The sequence below is a fragment of the Protomyctophum bolini genome, assembly GCF_963924005.1.
Source record: "Protomyctophum bolini genome assembly, chromosome: 5".
Taxonomy (NCBI): Eukaryota; Metazoa; Chordata; class Actinopteri; order Myctophiformes; family Myctophidae; genus Protomyctophum; species Protomyctophum bolini.
In genome coordinates this window covers 8,999,139-9,018,981 of record NC_137866.1, presented here as the reverse complement: position 1 = coordinate 9,018,981, position 19,843 = coordinate 8,999,139, and the positions used below count along the sequence as shown (strand labels likewise).

The 19,843-nt window shown below is 42.2% G+C and overlaps 2 protein-coding genes and 2 long non-coding RNA genes across 4 annotated transcripts in view; all 4 read left to right on the top strand.

Annotated features, from left to right (window-relative positions):
- The first annotated feature begins 261 nt into the window (after window positions 1–261).
- On the top strand, window positions 262–7,914 carry pa2g4b (proliferation-associated 2G4, b). The gene is made up of 13 exons (XM_080764157.1): window positions 262–527; window positions 1,664–1,792; window positions 1,962–2,067; window positions 2,207–2,276; window positions 2,478–2,570; window positions 3,019–3,082; window positions 3,217–3,295; window positions 4,131–4,209; window positions 4,538–4,671; window positions 5,652–5,746; window positions 6,222–6,349; window positions 6,708–6,761; window positions 6,854–7,914. Exons 1-13 carry the CDS (start codon window positions 440–442, stop codon window positions 6,914–6,916), a joined length of 1,182 nt encoding a protein of 393 aa, XP_080620283.1. The 5' UTR covers window positions 262–439; the 3' UTR covers window positions 6,917–7,914.
- A 4,073-nt stretch (window positions 7,915–11,987) lies between these two features.
- On the top strand, window positions 11,988–12,818 carry LOC308315759. The gene is made up of 3 exons (XR_013964075.1): window positions 11,988–12,118; window positions 12,325–12,347; window positions 12,460–12,818. It is a non-coding gene; the product is annotated as an uncharacterized lncRNA (long non-coding RNA).
- A 1,837-nt stretch (window positions 12,819–14,655) lies between these two features.
- LOC308315760 lies at window positions 14,656–15,666 on the top strand. Its single transcript, XR_013964076.1, has 4 exons — window positions 14,656–14,670; window positions 14,758–14,784; window positions 15,004–15,026; window positions 15,359–15,666. It is a non-coding gene; the product is annotated as an uncharacterized lncRNA (long non-coding RNA).
- A 2,400-nt stretch (window positions 15,667–18,066) lies between these two features.
- esyt1a (extended synaptotagmin-like protein 1a) overlaps window positions 18,067–19,843 on the top strand; it is a gene marked incomplete at its 3' end in the record, with an annotated part of 40,770 nt that continues 38,993 nt past the window's right edge. The window contains exon 1 of the mRNA XM_080764500.1: window positions 18,067–18,722. Within this exon, the coding sequence (XP_080620626.1) occupies window positions 18,381–18,722 (342 nt within the window). The 5' untranslated portion in view covers window positions 18,067–18,380. The remainder of the gene's footprint in view (window positions 18,723–19,843) is intronic.

Sequence of the window (19,843 nt, the reverse complement as noted above, 5' to 3'; positions counted from 1 at the left end):
CTTTTACACTATTAACACTATTAACACTTAACACTATTTTCACATACCGGTATTTAATGTTTAAATATTTTGGACAAAATAGCCAATTTTACATCGTTGATTGATGGCCATGGGGATGATGATGTGAGCTGAGAAGAAGATCTGTGACGCTCTCACGCGCGCTAATTTCATGCTCGGCGTGGATTGGATGTAATCGGATCGAGTGGGCGGAGTCTCGTGCTCGTGGGCGGTTGCTGTTGGCGCGGACTCGCGGGCGCGCGTAACGGAGGAGTGTGTGTGTGTGTGCGCTTTTCTGTGTGCGTGTGTGTGGAGGAGGAGGAGAAACCACACGTCGTTCGAGCGTGGTACATTTCAGTGGCACACACCCGCCGCCGGGAGAGAGAGATAGCAGAGTGGGAAAAAAGTTACTTTGCGTGCGAACTAAAACACATTCGCAAACATGTCCGGAGATGATGACTCCCAGGACCAGACCATCGCCGATGACCTCGTGGTCACCAAGTTCAAGATGGGGGCTGAGATCGCCAACCGTAAGTAGTAAGGGGAAATAAACGTGGTACTGGGTTTTTTTATTTCATCGAAGACGTTCACAGGCAGTTCCACAAGTATCAGAATTCGCCTCGCTAGCATAATGTCTGCTCCTCATAATGTGGCCATGTGCCGCAGGCAGCGTTAGCCACGATGGAGCGCTTATCGCCACGGTCCGAGCTCGTCTGTCAAATTTAGAGTTGAGAAACGGGACATGTTGTCCCCATCATCATGATCCCGTTCATGAGGACACGGTCTGAAATTAAACATGTCGGTTGACATATTAGCCTATGTGTGTGCTAGCTTGATCGGCTAGCTTTAGCATGGTGGCTAATGCAACCAACAATGGCTGGCTGGCTAGCTAGTTAGCTCGCTGCTAGCAGCATATGCTAGCGTGCAACGTACGTAGGTAGGCAGCGCGTTAGCTTATGTCATCTGCTCTCGCCTTCATCCACCTAGGCTAGGCTCGGGTCTCAAAGGTGTCCCGTTTGTAAGCGGTTTGTTCGTCTTTATATAGACTATATTGACCGCTGTGTAGCGTGCTGTCGATCGAAGCTACACAGCTGTCGGATGGAACTTTCGGCATGTCTACAACCAGCGTTAACGTTCTGTTGTCTGTGTTTAGTCAAACGCAAAAAAGCAAAGCACGTACTAGAAGTATACAGGTCAGTGTGTGCGCGCGTGTGTGTGTGTAAGAACAGCTTGTGAATTGTGTGGCTGAGTAAAGCCTCAGCTTTGATGAATTGGAAATGGAGGACCCTGATGTAAACCACTCTTAGTGCTTTTTCTGGTTTTATCCTCTTAGCAGTTTTTGTATTGACCTGTACCTTCCTTGGACCTGTACCCATTCTACCATCTGTTAATACAGCATACTATTAATACAGCAATCAATTATAGCTTGGTTGCACCCGGGGTGTTGCAAGCCATACTAGATAGCAGATATACAAGCTCACAACGCTGTTTTTAAGCTTGTATATCTATTTTATATTATTATTCTGACACAACACCGACACACAACTAACTATGACTGAGTTTTTATTTTAGTCAGTCATCCATTTGTGGCCGAGATGCACCTGTCACCTTATTCAGCCGTTCGTTTGAGTCACCCATGGCTGCTTCTTCTCTCCCCGTCCCTCAGAGGCCCTCAAGTCTGTGGTGGAGGCAGCAACAACAGGTGTCTCGGTGCTCAGCCTCTGTGAAAAGGGAGATGCCTTTATCATGCAAGAAACTGGGAAGATCTTCAGGAAGGAGAAGGACATGAAGAAAGGTAATGTTTTATTTAATATTTTTGCATGTTATGTCATGTATAGAATATTAAATGGCGAAATAGGAAGTTGTAAGCTTTCTATTTCCGTTCAGTGAACCGATCACAAACGGGTGCTGCTGGGGTTTAAATGGTTAATGTGCTGTTTTTAAATGGCCTTATCTGTTCTCAGGTATTGCCTTTCCCACCAGCGTGTCTGTTAACAACTGTGTATGCCACTACTCTCCTCTGAGGAGTGACCCTGAGGTTGTTCTAAAGGATGGGGACGTAGTCAAAATGTAAGCAAGCACCAACAATACAGCATTTGCCTCATTGCATTTGATGAAGTATGCACTGTCATGCGGCTATGGACAGACTCTTTTTGTAATGTGTACTCTTTTTCTTTGCCTCATGTTTGCCTGTTCTCTCCGCGTGCAGTGATCTGGGTGTGCATGTCGATGGCTTCATCTCAAACGTGGCTCACAGCTTTGTTGTTGGAGTGACCAAGGTACTATATACCATCACTGTTAAGACAACTTTCACCTGGGCTGCGGCACCCATTGATTGAACATTCACACAGCAGTCATGGGCTGCGCATGTCATTTACATGATTACAGCAGATTGTGGTGACATCCAATAGTTGTGGTATTTCCCCGACGATGCTTCTCGAGTTCTCACTATGTGTGATTTGTCTCCCATGTCCATCTAGGACGCCCCGCTGACCGGTAAGAAGGCTGATGTTCTTGTTGCTGCCCACCTCTGTGCTGAAGCTGCCCTGCGTCTTGTCAAGCCTGGAAACCAGGTTCGTGCAGTTTTTCCATCCAGAATGTTTGAGTTCAAGGTTGCATTCATGTTATAAGAGGGTGACATTGGGAGGGGATGCTCAGCCACAATGCCGTGGCAATTCATCTCTCTCTGAATGGTATTCATGAGAACCAGTGCTTTGAGGCACCTACTGTGTCTTACTAAAGTCTGTTCTGGGCACTTGCCTCTCCTCCATTTTTATCTTCAGTGTTGTTTACACCGTGTAGGAACATGGTTCCCACGTGATAAGTTCACTCAATGTTAAAAGGGGGAAAAAAGCATTGCCCCGGGGGTTTAAAGCGTAAGCATTTTTTTTACAGAAGGAAAGCTAAAACAAACAAATACAGATGATGATGGGAAAACAGAATGATAAGGTAGAAGATGGTTTGAAAACGAGCTGGTACAAAGCCATAACCTTAACATCAACTTTCATTTCTATCCCTTAGAACTCACAGGTGACAGAGGCCTGGAACAAGATTGCCAAGTCATTCAAGTGTTCCCCCATTGAGGGTGAGTGTTTTCAGATCACATTTCCTGAACATCAGTATATGGCATGTGTGCTAGCGCTTTCCACTGTATATATTGATCCAATATATTCAATCCATTTGCTACAAACTCGGCATATATTTTTTTAATATATGCAGGCATGCTATCACATCAGTTGAAACAACACGTTATTGATGGGGAGAAGACCATCATTCAAAACCCCACGGACCAGCAGAGGTGAGTTCAGGTAGTTTTCAGTATAACCGACTCCATATACATTGGCAAGATCATGTCGGTACTGAAGAGCTGCTAGACGGCTGAGATGAAGCCATTGAATGAGGAAGTGAACTCTTGGAGATGGAAAATGACATACTATGTACGCATACTAGTACTACATACCAAAACGACGACTGCAACATGCATAGCAAAGTCCTCAGACGCCTGATGACTGATTTCAGTCATTTTCATTCTACACAAGTCTTTTTATGGAATCATGTCATCCACCGAAAATAGTCGATCTACAAGCTTGTAGATCTGCTATTTTCGGTTATTAGTTATTTTAAGATTAAACTGAGTAATAGAAGTGTTAGAACTAGCAATAGATTCTATTAAAAAGAGTGTTTTTATTTAATTGGTCAAACTAGCTCTAGAGGGCACGTTCAGAAGAGTCTTCCATAAAATACTAATGAGCTCAGATATTTCAAAGCAAGTAAGCCTCCAATTGGCTATTTCTTCAACTGGAATGTAGAACAAAAAAACATCACAATTCTACATATTGTGCTAATTGTTTAGGAGACACACAGTCATGAGATTCCATTTAGCTGTAAACCATGTAAGCACCAGAAGGGGCAACGGTAGACTAGACAAAAGGCTACGGTTGAGAAAGAATGAAAAGAAGTGATATAGAAATCATAGTCTGAAGTGAGGACTACAGGAGCTGAAAGTGGATGCTCTCTGTGAAGGCCTTATGTTCCATGAGGTAGGAAGTGGATGGGTACGTGACACGTGTATGACCTTCCCACATTTACATTTAGTTTAACCAGTGATTGTCTTGTCCGTTGGTTTTTCTCAGGAAGGACCACGAGAAAGCAGAGTTTGAGGTGCATGAAGTGTATGCAGTGGATGTGCTGATCAGCACCGGAGAGGGAAAGGTAAGATCATTCATTCATTCATTCTTGCAGCTCCTGTTTCCATGTCGGGGTTCAGGGGTAGACAATAAGGGACATTTGCCACTGGTCCTCTGGGCCAGTGACTTCAAAATCACTGGCCCTACAATTATAGCTACTGGCCCCGGAACATTACTCTTGAATAAAAGTCAAGAATTGCCCCTAAATGATTGGCTCACAGAATGCTATGTTGTAATTAACCAGACCATTTTACAAAATCGCTACAAAACACCAGTACCACAGGAAAATAATGTGATCTTTATGGCATTAATTTTACTGCAGGTTTTACAATGTGTTGTGCTCTACCCTTAAGGCCAAGGATGGAGGACAGAGGACCACCATTTATAAGCGAGACCCCAACAAAGTGTATGGACTGAAGATGAAGACGTCTCGGATGTTCTTCAGTGATGTGGAGAAACGATTCGATGCCATGCCCTTCACTCTCAGGTAGCAACTTGCAGACAACGCAGAGAGTCCTCACTTATGAATAGATCTGTTATTTTATTAGGTATCTATCTGCTCTAACTACTATTGAGTCTAGTATCAGGTGTGTGTGTGTGTGTGCGGACACACACACAGGGCACAATCCATGAAGGAAATGTAATCCATTCTAGCAATAATATATATTATATAATATATTACAGCAATACAAATTAAATGTAATCTTTATGTATCATATTTAACGTTTAATGTGTAGGTATTGTAGGTACGTATCTGACACTCGGAGCCTTGGAAGAAAAAGTTTTATTTGATTCTTTCCTCACATGGATCTCAATGTCAAATACGAAAAAGATGAGATTTTCAGTGGTTTACGATAGATGGCACCCTTGCCCAATATGTGAGTGTTCCAGGAACAAGGAAATCTCGTGGTTTCCGCTAAAACAGCTTGCATCCACTCCCATTCAGAGGATTATTTTCCTCATGCAATTATCTCCAGTCTGTATCATTCCTCTTCTTGTTCTGTCATTATGGGATTTTCAATGGAGCATAACAAAGGAATGACACGGCCGGTTTTCCGTGAGCACTGAGCGAACGGCACTTTAATTATCAATGTTCGGGGGATCGATCATTGTGGACATAAATATTCTGTGGTGACGTAAAAGGTAATGCCAAATGGAAAATCACTGGCATTGGGTGAAAAACAGTTTGTATTGTTTAATTCCACCACCTCTGTTTGGATCATCAAAGACCCTCTTATTATAAGGCTTTGTTTTGATCGGTAATGATTGCACTGCTTATAATATACCTCTTATAATGGTATGAATCAACAATTTGAATTGAAAATAGGTTGCAAGTTTTTATCTAGGCCTTCTTTCATAGATGTAGTCCCACCTGTGGCTTGTACTTATACTTATTTTTATTTTATTTTCCATTTTATCTTAATGTCTTGTGGATTTATGGCTCATGTCTCCTTTGTCTCCTCTCAGAGCAATGCAGGATGAGGGAAAGGCAAGACTGGGTGTGGTGGAGTGTGCCAAGCATGAACTGTTGCAGCCCTTCAATGTGCTGCATGAGAAAGAGGGTGAGACATTTGTATTCCGGTCATTGTGCAGAATATTAACAGATAGTACATGGATTTTTGTATTGAAATTCCTATATAGTTAAAACATTTAAAAAATGCATTGCCTTAAAATGTGTAGGCTGTAAGAAAATGTTGTCATGGTTGTCGATTTGTTAAAAGTAAAATGTGTTTTAGAAAGATGGAGTTTTTCCATGCGACCTCTTTATATGCCATGGTAAATAATAGCATGTAGGATTTTTGTCTGTCATCGTATGGAGAGAACAAGGAGTGTAAAATGTGCCTTGAATGTGTGATTTAACTTCAATTCCATCACAAATTAACCATGACTTTCATATTGCGCTTTGATAGCTGTGTAATATTATCCTAATCTATTGATTTTGAGCCTGTTGACATTACGGGACATTACATTGAAAGGCATTGGAAAGTGTTTGTACATTTGTGTGGCTGATGGTACTTTGTTCCCATTTGAACCTAGGCGAGTTCGTAGCCCAGTTCAAGTTCACCGTGCTGCTCATGGCGAATGGACCGCTGCGAATCACAAACAGCCTGTTTGATCCAGATCTCTACAAGACTGAGCACGAAGTAGAGGACGCAGAACTCAAGGTAAAATGCCAAAAAGGCAACTGCTTCTTTTGCCCTGGAGAGTGGGATGAGCCTAATGAGACAACTGTGGCATGAGACTCGCTGAGTTGGAATTTTCAAATGCGTAGCATCCCTATTCTCGAGGGCACCCTGCCACGAATACCAGATCAACAAGCTCAACACGTTGCATCATGTTGTGAGTTTGTAGATTGGCTATTTTCTGCAAAGAGGTTTTGTGTATATAGAAACCAGATTAGGGAAAAATAGAGCGGACCAAATAAGCCAGCTCAGGTTTACTACAGTAAGTATTGAGTGTGAAAATGGCTAATTGTTTGTTGTTTTTGTGTTGTATTCTAAATGCCATCCTTTTTTATGTTAGGCTTTGCTTCAAAGCTCAGCCAGCCGCAAGACCCAGAAGAAAAAGAAAAAGAAGGTAAGATGTTGGACAATCTAATATTGGCATATGATATGGAAGCTAATTTCCTTGTGGTCTAACCTTTAATTTCCACTTTGTCCTTGTCAAAGGCCTCAAAGACCGTTGAGAGCGCAACAGGCCAGCCAATGGAAGAGACCGAAGCTGCAGAATAGATCTTCGTCTCAGCTTTTTTTGTCTCCAAGAAGTACTGACGGACATCTGACGACCCAAAGAACAGACGTCGAGAATCTTTTCCATCCCAGCTGTCGAGGCGCTTGCGGGCTTAGCCGTTGTGAATACCTCCAAATCTAACTGATGTCAGACTGGGATGTTGCTGCTCCAAATTTCTAACTGTCATACCCACCCCTCACCCCTTTTAAATCTTACCGTCCTTGAGACAGGTCTCCACACAGAATAATAAGCACGATTCCCCTCCAAGAGAGGATCTTGAGTGCAAGGGCATTTTCTCAGTTGTCTCAATTGAAGACGTTATTGTCCAACTTTAATCCCCCCACCCCCCAACTGTAATGCAAGTCATCATAATGAATGAAGTTTGGCAGCATCGTGGACTGGCGTGTGAATGCACAACGTTGTGCCAATGTGATTGTGTGGCATAAAGATTAACCTGTCTGAGGTTGTGAACCTGAAGCCATGCCTTTTTTAAATGAATGTTTACCTGTTGGGGGGGGTGATAGAATTCTTAACACCTAATTTGAACCCTAAAGTCCTATGACATTCATAACCGCTAAAGAGCATGAACTCATGGGTCACCTTGACTGCTGAGATCAAGCACAGTTGGTACGTATTCATGAGACTGCTTTTGCTTTTGTCAATATAGCACAGTTTGTATACGTGTAGGCCTTTAGGCTCCTCGACTAACAGCTTATAGGGTAAATTTTGAAGTCTGATTCTACTAGGTGAGAACTTGGACAACTCCAAATGTACTTAACTGTATTTCTCTTAAGTTGTGGTTGACATAATGATTTAAATCAAGACAAGTGTTTGGGCTTTCATTCGGTCTTCTGGTGCCACAACTTACTGTTGTCAAGGAGTTTCACAGTCTGTGTTTACATAAGAATTCCATAGTTCCATAAGATATGGATGCTTTTGTAAAACGAATCCCAGTTTCAGAGACTATTTTTGGAAACATTAAAAAGCCACCTGACATCAATTGTCTATTTTCTTTCTTTTGTAGATTTCATTTGACCAACTTGAAATTCATTTGTAATTTCTATCATTTAGAAAAATGTATATATTTTAGAAATGAAGTAGTATTGATACTAGAGATGCTCCGATCATCGGCCAGCGATATCGGCCGATATTCGCTCTGATCGGTAATCGGCATTTCATCCTGTCTGGAGAAACTGATCTTTTACACCAGTGATTCCCAAACTTTTTCATGTCAAGGACCCCCAAATTGACACTAATTAGCTTGTGGACCCCCATTTGAAAAGATATTCCAGGGACCCCCATAAGAGACTCATGCATTAGTCTACACACCACCCATTTAATGGCATTTCTATCTCTGGAACCCACAATTCATTTTGTAAAATCAATGTTAATTTAACTGAGTGTACAAAATGGACCCGTTAGGGCCCATTTGTAGACCCATGAGGGTACATTTTTAAGAACCACTGTTTTACACCATTTAAGTGGTATAAATGTCAATCGATATATAGTATAACATAATTTTCCATTTTTGTGACAGTCCTAAACATTCTCCCCTAACTCCACACACAGGAACAGTTTTGACGTGGGTTTTGACATATAATCATTTTGGAAATTTCACAAGATCAGTATCTATCGGAACATGAGAAAAACATGATTGGAGCATCCCTAATTGATACATTTGAGAGATCCACCGTGTGTAGCTTGGGACATGATTTGTATAAAGCTCAGTTTGTTTTGATTGATTTATTTATTAACAGTTTGCAGAATTACAGTACATTTCCAGCACAAACTCAATACAAAGACTTAACTGTGAGTGGACCACCCAATTAAGCATTACACTTGTTTACAAGAGGGTCCACCATGTTCAATTCATCAAAACATTTAGAGACGTACAAATAGACACTTCCATATAGTCAAGGAACAGAACAGGAATTCATCATAAAGGAAGCAAAAAGGGAAAATAAATATATACAGTGAGGGGAAAAGGGGGGAGGTGGGGGGGGATTCAGATTTTACGGGGGCCAGTTTCGAATTGCAGCCGTCCATAGGTGCCCTTTGAGAGCGGTTTTGAAGAAGTCAAGGGATTCACACGTCCTAATTGCCACTGGTCCTCTGGGCTAGTGACTTCAAAATCACTGGCCCTACTATTGTAGCTACTGGTCCAGGAACATTACTTTTGAATCAGAAAATAACAGTCAAGAATTGACCCTCATATGGGATGTGCTCACAGAACGCTATGATGTACCCAGGCAATTTAAAAAAAAATCATTACAAAACACCAGTACCACAGAGAAATGATGTGAACTTAGGTGTTAAGGTTACATCTTTTTTTAAGGCATTCATTTTACTGGCCGAAGTGGTGAATGGGCAAGTGGAATAGGTGCATTCTGCTGGCCCAGAGGGTCTAAACTACCGGGCCAGATAATGTCTATCCCTGTAGTATAATAAACAGTACTAATACATGTCAACACAATATGTACAAAGAAGAAAGGAAAATGTTGCAGTGAAAACCTTTCTATGGGAATTTGCCTTTAGCTCTTTGTGGTCTCTGACATTGGATCATTTTAAATGAATGGTTGGGGAAACAATGTAATTCTCACTATCATACACATGTAGGGTACATCAGGTATTTTGCACAATAGGCTATGCATTATTGAGTATGTTGATAGTACAAAAGTTAAACGGCAGAAACCTACTACAGTAGGGATTTGGAAACGATAGTGACTGAACACATTGCGACTGTGGCTTAGGAGGTAGAGCAGGTCGCCCAATGATCCATGGGTCAGCGGTTCGAATCTCGGCTCCTGTCTACATGTCGAAGTGTCCTTGGGCAAGACACTGACCCACAAATTGCTCCCGATGTGCTGGATGGTACCTTGCATGGCTTCCACCGCAATCGGTGTATGAATGTATGGGTGATTGTAATGCACTATGTGAACTAAGCGCCTTGGATAAAGGAGGGGGGGGCATGAGTGCTACAAATAGCTGGTGGGCAGACAAAATGCACATGACTACTCAGTCACTATGGAGTAGGCCTATATATACTTGCTGACAAAAATTGAGAATGCAAACGCCTTATGTCTTCTCGTCTTATGATATTGAACACTGCGCCTGTAATTTTCTTTTGTCCGGGTTAGGAAAAAAATGTCTTCAGGCTAGAAATCATAGAACCTGTAATGCCACTCTCAGCCTGGCCCTGGAGCCAGCACAGCAGACATGTCACATCACATCTCAGGCTATTCGAGCCTTAGAAGATAGATAGTGTGACGGTGTCAAGCAACACGCTGTGCTATAATAAATAAAGGATATCAATCAAGTAAAGTGACGAGGATAATTCAACTGAGAATAAATCAATGCCATTGCATTGCCACCGTGTATGGATCAGCAATGTATTGAGCCTTAGCACGCCACTTGTGTGTCCATTGCCCAATAAACCCAGGTAGCTAAGTTGCAAAATACAGTGTCGAACTGTCGATTGCCAAAAAGATTGTTAGATTGTTGTAGCTGGATGCATTCTGTGTGGCAAATTAGGTCGGACTGCCTGGACCATAGCCCTGGACATCATTAGACTATTTAATTCACCTGCGTTTAGTGGTGCGTTAAATGACGCAGGACTGGCACTGCCTATAAATATCACGTCGCTTGAGCTTTTACGCCATTCCTGGACACTTCGCTTTCACGGTACGTCAACATATTTTGTTTCTGCGGATACTCGAGTTGAATCCAAATAAATCAACGTGTTTCTAATGCCCATCTAACTCCTTTCAGACATCCCTCCTCGAGATGAGAGCCAAGGTTTGTGTTTTTGACTGTATGATGTAATAAATCGCATCTTAGCCATGCTATACTCTGTAGTACTCAAATGTTAGACATAGCTACTACTAGCTAGCTAGTTAGCCATTCCCAGCTAAATGTGTTGACCTAAAAAAGAATAGTAAATGCACATGCATTTACTCTAGTATTTCATTAGTTTTTCTGGTGTAATGAGACTTGTTTTATAATGTGACTTGTTTCTCTTTTTCAGTGGAAGAAGAAGCGTATGCGCAGGTAAGGGATTCAGTCGCAACTGCTAGTGCTTATGTATTCCCCATCGTAACATTTTGATCGCTGATATATTTTAGAATGATTTATCTTATCTGTGGTGAATTCCTGTTCTTTTTTCCTGTTCTGTTCTTTAACTATATAAGTGTCTATTTGTACGTCTCTATATATGTTTTGATAAATTGAACATGGTGGACCCTCTTGTAAACAAGTGTAATGTTTAATTGGGTCGTCTACTCACAGTTAACAGTCTTTGTATTGAGTTTGTGCTTGAATGTACTGTAATTCTGCAAACTGTTAATACATATTTCAATCAATGGTGTCTACTACGTTTGCATTGCAGGCTGAAGCGCAAAAGGAGAAGGATGAGGCAGAGGTCCAAGTAAACTGTCCCCCTCCAACATGGCTGTGTCAACTGCAACAAGGCCCGACTATCCATGGTTGTTGACTGCAACAAGGCCTGGACACCTGACCAGGTTGAAGGGACCACAGCTGGAGCACATGGTGTTATTCATGTCTAGTGTGCTTTCAACCAGGCAACTGGATTGATTGGAGCGCTACATCAAGACCAATGTGGATGACATTTTATTGTTTGGGACGTTTTGTGAATCTGTCAAGAGTTTGTGCTCTAACTTTTTGAACCTTTTTTTTCTTTTTTCTGAATAAACAAGATTATTTGTTTAAAACTGTTTTTGGGGGCTTTATTATATAAATGCACCATTTTACATTAAACTTGATTTGGTACAAGCACATTTTACATTTTTGTATCGATTACCTCACTCAAGCATAGTCTTTTTTACTTTCACTTGTAAATCATTATAATACAATGTAATAAAATGAAGTAGATGTTTGTTCATTTATACAGATTATTATTATTATCGGAGAAATAAGTGGCAAGTGACAATCGGAGAATTGCTGAGGTGTTAAAAAAGGGTACTTCCGCCGGCGCGTAAAGATGACGCAAGACTGCCTATAAATATCACGTCGCTTGAGCTTTTACGACATTCCTGGACACTTCGCTTTCACGGTAAGTCAACATATTTTGTTTCTGCGGATACTCGAGTTGAATCCAAATAAATCAACGTGTTTCTAATGGCCATCTAACTCCCCCGTGACTTTTATTTTTCTCCTTTCAGTCATCCCTCCTCGAGATGAGAGCAAAGGTTTGTGTTTTTTCACTGTATCATGTAGTAAATTGCATCTTAGCCATGCTAGCTACTCGCATGTTAGACATGCTAGCTACTAGCTAGTAGGCCATTCCCAGCTAAACGCCTTAACCTAAAAAATATGTACATTTACTCTAGTATTTCATTCGTTTTTCTGGTGTAATGAGACTTGTTTTATAATGCGACTTGTTTCTCTTTTTCAGTGGAGGAAGAAGCGTATGCGCAGGTAAGAAGGCATTCAGTCGCAACTGCTAGTGCTAATGTATTCCCTACGGTAACATTTTGGTCGCTGATATATTCTAGAATGATTTATCTTATCCACTACGTTTGCATTGCAGGCTGAAGCGCAAAAGGCGAAAGATGAGGCAGAGGTCCAAGTAAACTGTCCCCCTCCAACATGGCTGTGTCAACCGCAACAACAAGGCCCGACTATCCATGGCTGTTGACTGCAACGAGGCCTGGACACCTGACCAGGTTGAAGGGACCACAGCTGGAGCACATGGTGTTATTCATGTCTAGTGTGCTTTTCAACCAGGCTACTGGATTGACTGGAGCGCTACATCAAGACCAATTTGGATGACATTTTATTGTTTGGGACGTTTTGTGAATCTGTCGAGAGTTTGTGCTCTTTAACTTTTTGAAACATATGTTTTTTGTTAATAATTTTTTCAGAATAAACACGATTATTGTTTTAAAACTGTTTTTGGAGGCTTTATTCAATTAATTGTTGGGAAGTAATGGAATTCACCAACGCCTGTCCCCACAGATTACTAAATAACAGCCGGGGATTGCATGTGAGACCTGAGTGATAAAGGTGTTTATGACTAGCGCTGTGTTTGGAGGGTGGGATTATTATGCCCTTAACTGGCCGGGTTTTCCAGGGTTTGGGGAAAACTGAATTCCTTGCAATTTGACTTCTGGACTGATGTGCTAGCAAATGTGCTATTTCAATTAATATAAATTGTGTTTCCGCTCCCCCGTTCCAACAAGGCATACTCTGAACAATGGTTTTGCTTAGTTTCCTAAAAGCTCAGCTGACCTGAGATATGCCCCAGGCCAGAAAGTCTGTTAAACCCTGAGAGCTATCCAAATTCCCCATAACACTGACTTTAGTTTACTGTGTGCTATTGGGGGGGGGGGGGGTCATTTTACATTAAACTAATTATCCAGATCTTTAGCAATCAAACTCATTTATAAGGTTTATTCCCTGCAGCATATCATGGGAGTGTTTCACATGGCTGGGGATGTATTTGTACTAGGCAGCAGTTACAGAAACTGATGCCATGGCCCATCCCCTGTTTCTAAGTATTAACCCATGGCATGGGTTAATACTTAGGCTACTGTTAATTATTCTATAGCGTATGTTGGACATTTAAAATAATATGGCGTCTTCAAATTAAATAGAATTAAAAATCTTTCGTTAGAGAACTCAATTTGATCTTTGCAAACCAGAAGCTTTTCAACGGCTATAAATACATTGGGACTGTCTGAGACTGACTAGTGGTGACAGTCATTGTTTTTTTTTAACGGCAAAGAGTTCTATTTCTTGCAACGGTTCAATAATGTTGGTGAGAACTTGTCTAAGGCAGTGCACTGAGTGTTCTGATGTTTGGTTAGGGTTGACACTCAAAATTGTAACAGGAAATGAACAAGTGGCTGGCCAGCTCTATAATGACATCATCTTGATTAGCTACGGTCTAAAGGCACGTACTGTAAATGACTTTACTATACCCACACCAAAGTGAACGTCATGATGATTTGGAGAAGCAGAGTCACATCTATGGGCAGAATGCCCTCGTGTAAAATTTAACAACACGGTTCTGTCTGTGTGTGTGTGTGTGTGTGTGTGTGGGGGGGGGGCATGAGTGCTACAAATAGCTGGTGGGCAGACAAAATGCACATGACTACTCAGTCAGTCACTATGGAGTAGGCCTATATATACTTGCTGACAAAAATTGAGAATGCAAACGCCTTATGTCTTCTCGTCTTATGATATTGAACACTGCGCCTGTATTTTTCTTTTGTCCGGGTTAGGAAAAAAATGTCTTCAGGCTAGAAATCAGAGAACCTGTAATGCCACTCTCAGCCTGGCCCTGGAGCCAGCACAGCAGACATGTCACATCACATCTCAGGCTATTCGAGCCTTAGAAGATAGATAGTGTGACGGTGTCAAGCAACACGCTGTCCTATAATAAATAATGGATATCAATCAAGTAAAGTGACGAGGATAATTCAACTGAGAATAAATCAATGCCATTGCATTGCCACCGTGTATGGATCAGCAATGTATTGAGCCTTAGCACGCCGCTTGTATGTCCATTGCCCAATAAACCATTAAGGCTGTAGGTATAGCTAAGTTGCAAAGTTGTCAGAAAAAATACAGTGTCGAACTGTCGATTGCCTGGCCCTGGACCATAGCCCTGGACATCATTAGACTATTTAATTCACCTGCGTTTAGTGGTGCGTTAGAGATGACGCAGGACTGGCACTGCCTATAAATATCACGTCGCTTGAGCTTTTACGCCATTCCTGCACACTTCGCTTTCACGGTACGTCAACATATTTTGTTTCTGCGGATACTCGAGTTGAATCCAAATAAATCAACGTATTTCTAATGGCCATCTAATTCCTTTCAGACATCCCTCCTCGAGATGAGAGCCAAGGTTTGTGTTTTTGACTGTATGATGTAATAAATCGCATCAGCTACTCTGTAGTACTCAAATGTTAGAAATGCAAGCTACTAGCTAGCTAGTTAGCCATTCCCAGCTAAATGTGTTAACCTAAAAAAGAATAGTAAATGCACATGCATTTACTCTAGTATTGCATTCGTTTTTCTGGTGTAATGATCTTGTTTTATAATGTGACTTGTTTCTCTTTTTCAGTGGAAGAAGAAGCGTATGCGCAGGTAAGGGATTCAGTCGCAACTGCTAGTGCTAATGTATTCCCCATCGTAACATTTTGATCGCTGATATATTTTAGAATGATTTATCTTATCTGTGGTGAATTCCTGTTCTTTTTTCCTGTTCTGTTCAACTATATAGAAGTGTCTTTGTACGTCTCTAAATGTTTTGATGAATTGAACATGGTGGACCCTCTTGTAAACAAGTGTAATGTTTAATTGGGTCGTCCACTCACAGTTGACAGTCTTTGTATTGAGTTTGTGCTTGAATGTACTGTAATTCTGCAAACTGTTAATACATATTTCAATCAATGGTGTCTACTACGTTTGCATTTCAGGCTGAAGCGCAAAAGGAGAAGGATGAGGCAGAGGTCCAAGTAAACTGTCCCCCTCCAACATGGCTGTGTCAACCGCAACAAGGCCCCACTATCCATGGATGTTGACTGCAACAAGGCCTGCAGGACACCTGACCAGGTTGAAGGGACCACAGCTGGAGCACATGGTGTTATTCATGTCTAGTGTGCTTTTCAACCAGGCAACTGGATTGATTGGAGCGCTACATCAAGACCAATTTGGATGACATTTTATTGTTTGGGACGTTTTGTGAATCTGTCAAGCGTTTGTGCTCTTTAACTTTTTGAAACATTTTTTTCAGAATAAACAAGATTATTTGTTTAAAACTGTTTTTGGGGGCTTTATTCAAATTTCATATTCCACTTTTGTATGTGGCTGGTTTATCTTGTTTGTTGGGAAGTAATGGAACTCGCCAACGCCTGTCTCCACAGGATTACTAAATAACAGCCGGATTGCATGTGAGTGATGAAGGGGTTTATGACTAGCGCTGTGTGTGGAGGGTGTGATTATTATGCTCTTTACTGGGTTTTCCTGGGTTTGGGGAAAACTTGCACTTTGACTTTTGGGGTGGGAGCAAATGTGCTATTTCAATTCATAGAAATGGTGTATCCGCTCCCCCTAGTTCCAACAAGGCCTATACTCTGAACAGTGGTTTTGCTTAGTTTCCTAAAAGAAGCTCAGCTGACCTGAGATATGCCCCAGGCCTAACCTCGCCTCACCAGGCTTTCCACCGCCTCGGAGGAAAGCCTGGTCTCTGTTTCAAAAGTCCGTATGATCCGAGCTGGGGCCGGATGATGTGGTTACGTCATGTTGTAGTATTGTTTTGTAGTCGCCAGACAGGATGAACAGGCGGCGACAACTTCCTTTTCCCTCAATTTTTTATTTTTTATTGCTTTTATTCAAACGGGAAGCAACAAACGGCTTCCTGTTTGTTGTAGGCAAACCATTGCCTACAACATGACGTAAGCATATCATCCGGCTCCAGCCCGGATCATATACCGAAATGAAATGGTGCCCATAGGCTACCCCAGGCCAGAAAGTCTGATTACAGATTGTTGTAGCTGGTGATGTATATTTTGTGTCAAATGACCCTTGTCTTGTAGCAGCGATGGTTGAATGAGTGAGAAGGAACGGAGGTAGGCAGGCAGGTTGCAGTCTTACGAATCCAGCTTTATTGTCAGGATTCACTCAGTACAACAAGGCAGAGGCACGGGCTGAAGGCCCCGTGCCCCCAGTTCGGAGTCACATCATAGTAGCCAATCTATGTGAACACAAACAGTGGTCCCAAACATTGCCATATATTCACTTCACAAAGTCCCCCCTCCGGATTCAAACAGGCTGCCTCCTCTCTATGGGAGCCAATCAGATTGTTGCTTTCACCGGATCTGCCTGTAAGAGGTAGACGGGACATCTGGCATGTAGCTCATGTGGCACAGTGACTATACGGTTTATATCAATAGGACTAACTAAATATCAATACTATATTATAAAGTATGCGGAACCTTATTTAACACATGTCACAAAGGTAGAATGTAATATATTATTAACAGGTCTAACTGATTCAATCACAAATACATTGTAGGCTAGAGAACAGAGCAGGAAGCTCCCTGAACACAGTTGAGATATTTCATCAAGATTAGAACTGTCCCGTGACCCCTGGGGTCTTGACAGCTCCTAACAGAGACATTGTATGTACAGGACTGATTGTAAATAACTCTACGCATATTACTCTTTCTATGAAGTTACCACAGTTTGCATGTTCTAACTGTGTCAGCCCGTGTACCTTATCTGATCCATATTCATCACTGGATTCATTCTGTGTGGCAAATTAAGTTGGACTGCCTGGCCCTGGACATCAGACTATTTAATTCACCTGCATTTAGTGGTGCGTTAAAGGACCACTTCACCACTTTTCAACTTGCCTTCATATAATTGGTCCTCAGGAATGTTTATGATAAAATGCCACCATTTTGTTCTATTCAGTCCGTGTCTCATGGAGGGCTGTGGGCAGTTCAAACAAAAGTAATACGAAAATGGAAGCCATCTTTCTCATGATAAAAATATACCGTAAATATATTTAAAAAATATCTCCCTCCCGCCCTCCAACACACAGAGTAGAAAATGTTTAATTATTTAGGACTAATTATATGAAGACAAGTTGCATGAAAAGTGGTGAAGTGGTCCTTTAACATTGCAACGCATTATTGATGCTGGCCCCTTATCGGGAGTAAACGTGGACTGCTGGATATGGGAGCACAATATCTATTCATGAAACCATATACCATTTTGCTGTCTGAGGTTAGGAATGAATGTCCATAATTGGTAGGATATTTAATGCTGTTATCAGGCTTTGTTGTGTAAAAAAAAAGCTACCGCAGTGGAGGCGCGTTGGGCGCGTGCGTGATTACGCACTGCTTCATAACGGACAATATGTTAAAAAAAAGAAATACGGTATAGAATAGATAGTATGATTATGATATGCGTTTCACACTGCATGGCATCTTATAACCCCTGCTGATTTCCTCAATGTTCCTCCTATTCCGTTATAGTCTGCTGCTATCATTTCAGACTTCAGAGACGTAAATATTACGCTCCGCCCGTGCGTCGTGACACGGACGCTAAAACTATTCTAAGAGCAAGTTAATTCTAGGGTTTAGTTTCTATTGGATTTCCTGCAAAGCAGAAGAAGGAGGGCTTCGCTTCAGGCTGAGCACGCCCGCACAGGTCTAGGCTGATCTGGCATTTCATTTGCATGGGAAACACGAACAATTAACAGTAGCGCGGTTAGGGAGCGCTATCAAATGGAACCGTGATAATGCTTTAATCGATCGGGCGCCGTTTTCTTGGATTAAATGTCAACGCTTTTCAGAACAAGTTTTCTCTGATCCGGCCCTCGATCGCTGACACAGGAGCAGAGAGAGACGTTTGGGTGGGCACTGGGCAGCAGCAGCATACGGAACTATAGTGAATTCAAAGGAGAAAGAAGAGTATAGGCTAGAGCTTGCGATGTCATCCTCGGATGCGGGGTCGAGTGCGGGTAGCGGACAGGGGTCTGCAGAACCGGCCTCGTCAGAGACGATCGCGCCGCCACGACCACCAGGTGAACGCGCAGTCAGTGTTCTGTGGTCTTTTGCAAAATGCCTAGGCGCACTGTTGCCAGTGTACCTGGCCGGATACTTTGGCTTCAGCATCACGTTGGTCCTGCTGGTTCTGATGGTCTACATCGGATGGAAACACAGTCGGCTGGAGAAAGTGATGCGGCTCAAGTCTGCGATGTACCTCTTGGAGAACCAGGGGGAATTCATCGCGGAAAAGGTCTACAGAACTAAACGGGACGTGCCTTCATGGGTAAGCCAAACCTAACCCTAATGTGCATGTACTCTCAAAATGTATCGTGCGCGTTTCTGACGCACATGTCAATAGGCTACTATATGGCCTCAGTTGTTTACGATTCTATTCTGCAATTAGTCTCCATGGGGTGGGGTGCCCACTGCCCACAAGTAAAAGCACGATATGAACGTAAATAAGTATGAACATAAATTCATACTAAATATTGATATCTGATCTATCCCATTGAATGGCTCTGTCTATTTGTCTGTCTGTCTGTCTGTCTGTCACACACACACACACACACACACACACACACACACACACACACACACACACACACACACACACACACACACACACACATAACGGGGCGTGGTTTAGGGGAAGAGTGGCCAGTTCGATCCCAGGCTCCCCCAGAGTTGTGTCGAAGTGTCCTTGAGCAAGACACTGAACCCGTAATTGCTCTCAATCTCAGTGCAGGTGCCTTGTATGGTTTCCACTTCATCATCGGTGTATGAATGTGTGTGTGAATGGGTGAATGTAATGCACAATCTCTGAATGCACCATTTACCACACACAGAGCATGCAGTCCAGAACTGCCTCTTTCTCCAAGGTAACTTGCACAGACATTGTCAATGTCCCTTTTGTTCATTATGTTTTTCTCCACACTGGCAAGCACAGTGGTTTTCTAGTGTGATCTGCCCTTGGCACTACTGTAGCAGGGCCTATATTTGGACATTCCTAATGTGCAGTGCCTGAGGAATGAGTGTAGACGAGTCTAAACCAAGTGCCAAACTGAGGAATGTGAATGAACTTGACGTAAAATAACGTGGCAGTACAAACCAATCAGAAGAATGACAAAATCTTTGTGTACTAATTATGTAAACAAGTGTGTCATTTATTTATCAAAATATCTTACAGCATCACAGTCTTCCGAGGTGTGTCTGTGTTCTTCCTTTTCCTGCATGGTTGAAGCGGTAGCGCTGCAGCTTTTTGACCATATCTGGTGTTCCAAAGCCTGACAATTCATAAACATTTAGCAGAGGGGGATCAGTAGGCCTACCATATCAGGAGAAGAGTGTGTAGAGCCTGATCAATGCCAGATTATTGGCTCCAATGCCCATCCTGATTTTGGAGAG